The sequence below is a fragment of the Gallinula chloropus genome (genome assembly GCF_964237585.1).
Source record: "Gallinula chloropus genome assembly, chromosome: 13".
Taxonomy (NCBI): Eukaryota; Metazoa; Chordata; class Aves; order Gruiformes; family Rallidae; genus Gallinula; species Gallinula chloropus.
Genome location: NC_140098.1, coordinates 15725006 through 15730001, shown reverse-complemented (window position 1 = coordinate 15730001; position 4996 = coordinate 15725006). Strand labels below are relative to the sequence as shown.

Sequence of the window (4996 nt, the reverse complement as noted above, 5' to 3'; positions counted from 1 at the left end):
GATAACCAATCAGCGCGCTCCGAGACCACGCCTCCACGCGGGGAACCGCGAAAACGCGCCCGGGCGGCGGGAAGCGGGAAGCGGTGGGCGGGGCCTTGTCGCCGCGCAGCCAATGGGGAGAGAGGGCGGGCGGGCGGGCGAGCGAGCGAGCGAGCGGGGACTGGAGGCCGGTTCCGCTTCCGGCCCGGTGCCGGTGCCGGTTCCCGCCGCCATGGAGCCGGCCGAGGCGGAGTTCCTGGCCGAGAAGGAGCTGGTGACCATCGTGCCCAACTTCAGCCTCGACCGGATCCACCTCATCGGGGTCGGCGGGGCCGGAGGGTGGGGAAGGGCCGGGGGGGCGAGGTGAGGGACGGGGCTGGGGTGGGCGGGAGGGAGCGGCGGGGCAGAGGGGCGTGGGGAGAGGGGCTGGGGACAGGGGGAGAGGGGCTGGGGGCAGGGGGAGAGGGGCTGGAGGGAAGGGGGTGGGGCTGGGAGCAGGGGGAGAGGGGCTGGGGGCAGGGGGAGAGGGGCCGGGGACAAGGGGAGAGGGGCCGGGGACAAGGGGAGAGGGGCCGGGGACAAGGGGAGAGGGGCCGGGGACAGGGGGAGAGGGGCCGAGGACAGGGGGAGAGGGGCCGGGGGTGGGATTAAGGGACTGTGCACAGGGTCAGGGAGGGGCAGGGGGAGCAGGATGGGAACAGGGCAGCCCCCCAGCAGGTTTGAGAGGGGGCAGCACTGTCCCTTCCCCCTCCCTTGGGCGCTTTCCCAAGGAGCCCCCAGCACCGGGCTGCCCGGTGTGGCTGAGCCCTGGCAGTGGGTGCCAGGCTGTGCTGCCCCGTGCCAGGGGCTGGGGCTGCCTGTCCAGGAGACACCCAGCTGCTGCCTGGGGCTGGTGTGAAACACCTTGATTAGGGAACACAGTGGAAACACTAATTACTGCTTCTCAGGGGAGAGCAGGGGAAGCCTGAGAGCAAAGGTGGTGGGAGGAAATTCAGGCAGGGTTTGACTCTGGCTTTTCAAACCCCCTCTGAGAGCTCCTGCTCCCTGGGGATGTGTGTCCCAGCCCTTGCAGCCTCCTTACCCTCTCACCTGTGATTCCAGGGAGATCTGGGCCCGTTCAATCCTGGCTTGCCAGTGGAAGTGCCTGTCTGGTTGGCCATTAATCTGAAGCAGAGGCAGAAGTGTCGGCTGATCCCTCCTGAGTGGATGGATGTTGGTAAGGACACCAGCTCTGGGCTTCTGTGCCTGCAGTGGGAATGGGGAATAACAGCAGGTTCTCCCTCTTACTGGGAAGTTTTCATTTACCAAACACAAAGTAACTCCAAGAGAAAAATCTGATGCTCCACCACTGGAATGCTTTATGCTTCCAGGAGGTGTGATCTCCTTGGTTGAAGTCAGGTACTGAACTTCTCCTCTGGTGAGGAGGGGGAACAAGGGTTAGATTGAATCCCCAGCCCTGCCCTTCACCTTCAGCTGGCCTTTCTGAGCAGTGCTTGCACCTCCCACAAGGCTGCCTGGAAGGAACACTGGGGTCCTTGGGGGATGCTCCACAAGGAAGGAGAGCTCAGAGGGCCTGTGTGTGTGTGTTTATCTGTGTGCTTGTCACTGGCTTGTTTGCTCCAGTCATTTTCCCTTGAGGGCATCAGGGACAGGAGGTCATCTTGCTCTCTGAAAAGTGAGAATAGTGGCACCCCCCTGTTTGTCATCTCAGGGGAAACAGAGAAGGAGAAGCCAATATCTCCTGCAGCTGTGGGGAGAGGGAAAGCTGCTCTGAGTGTTCCTGCTTTAGTCCTTCAAGGGCACGAGTGCTGGGTAGCACGTGGCTTGTGAGGAAGGGGGATGGATTAAAGCTGAAGGAGGGGAGGTTTAAATTGGATATGAGGGGGAAGTTCTTTGCAGAGAGAGTGGTGAGGGGCTGGAAGGAGCTGCCCAGAGAGGGGGTGGATGCCCCATCCCTGGGGGTGTTGAAGGCCAGGTTGGCTGGGGCCCTGAGCAACCTTGTGTAGCTCCAGGCCTGGAGGTTGGTGTCCCTGCCTGTGGCAGGGGGTTGGAGCTCTGTGACCCTTGGGGTCCCTTCCAACCCAGACCAGGCTGGGATTCTATGAAGGGACCATCTCCCAGCAGGTTTGGGGCTCAAATCACCCCATCAGCATCCCCCCCCTGCTTCGTACAGAGACCATTTTCCATCCAGTCAGACACAGAGTTGGTCTCACAGAAACACCACCTGGGTTTTCCTGGGAGCAGGTAGTAAAAATCCACCCAGAGCATGGAAAGTCTTGTAACCCCTGACTGTTCCTGGTTGTGTCTTAGAAAAACTGGAGGAAATCCGGGACCAGGAGCGTAAGGAGGACACCTTCACCCAGATGCCCAGTCCCTATTACATGGAACTCACAAAGCTGCTCTTAAACTAGTAAGTAACTAGTAACTAACTAGCATGTAGGAAGCTTGTTGTAACAGTTTCAGCTCGGGTGCATGCTTGTATGGGTGATTTTTCAAGCTTTCCTTGGCAGCAGCCCTGGAGGGCGGTGGGGAAAAAAAGCCAGGGGGTCTGCTGGAGAGAGTCCAGAGGAGGGACAGAGATGGTTAAAGGCCTGGAGCATCTCCCCTGTGAGGAAAGGCTGAGTGAGCTGGGGCTGTTCAGCCTGCAATGAAGAAGCCTGAGAGGGGATCTGATCAATGGGGATCAATAGCTGAAGGGTGGGACACAGGGGGACATGGGCAGCCTCTGCTCAGTGTCTGTGGGGACAGGACAAGGGGCGATGGGCTCAAGTTGGAGCACAGGGAGTTCCCCACCAATGTGGGGAAGAACTTCTTCCCAGTGAGGGTGAGGGAGCCCTGGGACAGGCTGCCCAGGGGGTGTGGAGTCTCCTTCTCTGGAGAGATTCCAGCCCCATCTGGACACCGACCTGTGTGCCCTGTCCCAGGGACCCTGCTTGGGCAGGGGGTTGGACCTGATGATCTTTGGAGCTCCCTTCCAACCCCTATGATTCTGTGAGTCTGGGATTCCATGAAAGCAAGAGTTAAGGGGGGTTTATTTCACAGCCTGCCAAGATCTGGTTGCTGGAGGTTTTCCCCTGGTCACTCTGTGTTTCAGAGACTCTCTGCTCCTTCCCCAGCCCCGTGACTGGGGCTGCGCCGCGTCGCTGAGCGGCAGCGAAAGCGTGGAGAGGCCTTGAGGATCCGTGATGCCTTCCAGGGCTGCAATCTGTTCAGCAGCCTAAACCCCCCTCCAGGCTCCTTCCTTTGGCTCTCCTTCAGGAGGAAAGCTCTTTTTCTCAGCCCAAGGAGCAGGATACCAGGGATATTCCGAGCCTCAACTCCTGCCTGCTGAGGCATTTCACTTGTGAAATGTGCTGGCTGGGATTTTTTTCCTCAGCGTTGGCTCTTCTGACTTCTAAGCCCGTGATTATGGTGGGGTGGCCATTTAAACACTGCCTTTTCCTCTGGAGATGGTGCTCTTGGCACACAGCTCCTTCCCTCATGCTGGAATAAAGCCTGACAGCTCTGTCCCTGTGGATCGATCTCATCTCTCCAGGTCCTTATGGCAGCGCTGAGTCGCCTTTAATGGGTGGGGGGGGACACAGCACAGCTCACAGGGTCCTTAATGCTCCCTGATAGATCCGGGGTTGTAATCACAGCAGAGCCCTTTCAATTCCCTGTCTGCCTGTGACTTTGGCCAGGTTATTGGCCCTCTGTGTACCTCGTACCAGCTGGGCAATTAAAGAGCAGAAGGATTCTAGTGAGAACCAGATGCTGCAGCAAGAGCTGAGCATTCCTGGGTAAATAAACTGTCCCCACAAAAATAAGCCCAGCAGCAGAAGCACCAGGCTGGATTTTAATGTCAACTTGCAGGGTTTGGGGTTGGGTTTGGGGGTTTATTTTTTTCTATCCTCTACAGCAAACTGCTCTGCTTGTGCCTCGGAGGGCTGAAGAGCTGCCAGCATTACTTCTGGGGGAGCTGGGCTTGTTCAGCTGAAGAACAGAAGAGAAGGCTGTGGGGGGACCTCACTGCACCCTTCCAGTCCCTGAAGGGAGCAGAGGAACAGGAGGGGAATCAGCTTGTTAAAGGGCAGAGACTGGCAGGACAAGGGGGCTGGAGTGAAGCTGGAGGAGGGAAGGGTGAGATGAGATATTAGGGGGAAGTTCTTTGCCGAGAGAGTGGTGAGGGGCTGGAAGGGGCTGCCCAGAGACAGGGTGGATGCCCCATCCCTGGGAGTGTTCAAGGCCAGGTTGGCTGGGGCCCTCCCTGGGCAACCTTGTGTAGCTCCAGGCCTGGAGGTTGGTGTCCCTGCCTGTGGCAGGGGGTTGGAGCTCTGTGACCCTTGGGGTCCCTTCCAACCCAGACCAGTCTGGGATGCTATGATTCTATGATAACTTACGCCACTGACACAAGGTCAGAGCCCCTCACAGCCCGTCCTGATCTGCTCTCTCTTCCTCTTAGTGCCTCTGACAACATCCCCAAGGCGGATGAGATCCGGACGCTGGTGAAGGACACGTGGGACACGCGGCTGGCCAAGCTGCGCCTGTCTGCAGACAGCTTCGTCCGGCAGCAGGAGGCTCACGCCAAGGTGCAGTGGGGATGGGATGGGACAGCTCTGCCAGCCTCCCTGGCTGGGAGGCATCCAGATGCCCTGCCATCACCTGGGCTGGTGACTGAGGAGAGCAGCTCGTTAAAATGCTGGTTGGGGCACGTTTCTTTCCTGGGTTTGTGGTTGGGATGTGATGTTGTATGATGAAGCCTGGCCGCTCGCAGCCAGGTGCTCTTGTTGCTTCTGGGTTTCTCTGCAGCTGGGATGGTCCCTTGGGGTGTCACCAGAGAAGCATGTGCTGCAGAGCCTTGTGGCAGGTCTGTCCCCCCCCTCCCCAACCCTCCTGCTGTTTTCTCTTCTAGCTGGATAACTTAACTCTGATGGAGATCAACACGACCGGGACGTTCCTTACCCAAGCCTTGGATCACATGTACAAGCTCCGGACTAACCTCCAGCCTAGTGAGAGCACCCACTCCCAGGATTTCTGA

At 58.7% G+C, this 4996-nt stretch overlaps 1 protein-coding gene across 1 annotated transcript; it reads left to right on the top strand.

The window, feature by feature from the left end:
• Window positions 1-211: 211 nt before the first annotated feature.
• GINS2 (GINS complex subunit 2) lies at window positions 212-4996 on the top strand (the record flags this gene model as incomplete). The annotated part of the gene is made up of 5 exons (XM_084270357.1): window positions 212-301; window positions 1081-1195; window positions 2290-2389; window positions 4421-4547; window positions 4871-4996. The coding sequence occupies 5 exons, from the start codon at window positions 212-214 to the stop codon at window positions 4994-4996; spliced, it is 558 nt and encodes a 185-aa protein (XP_084126483.1).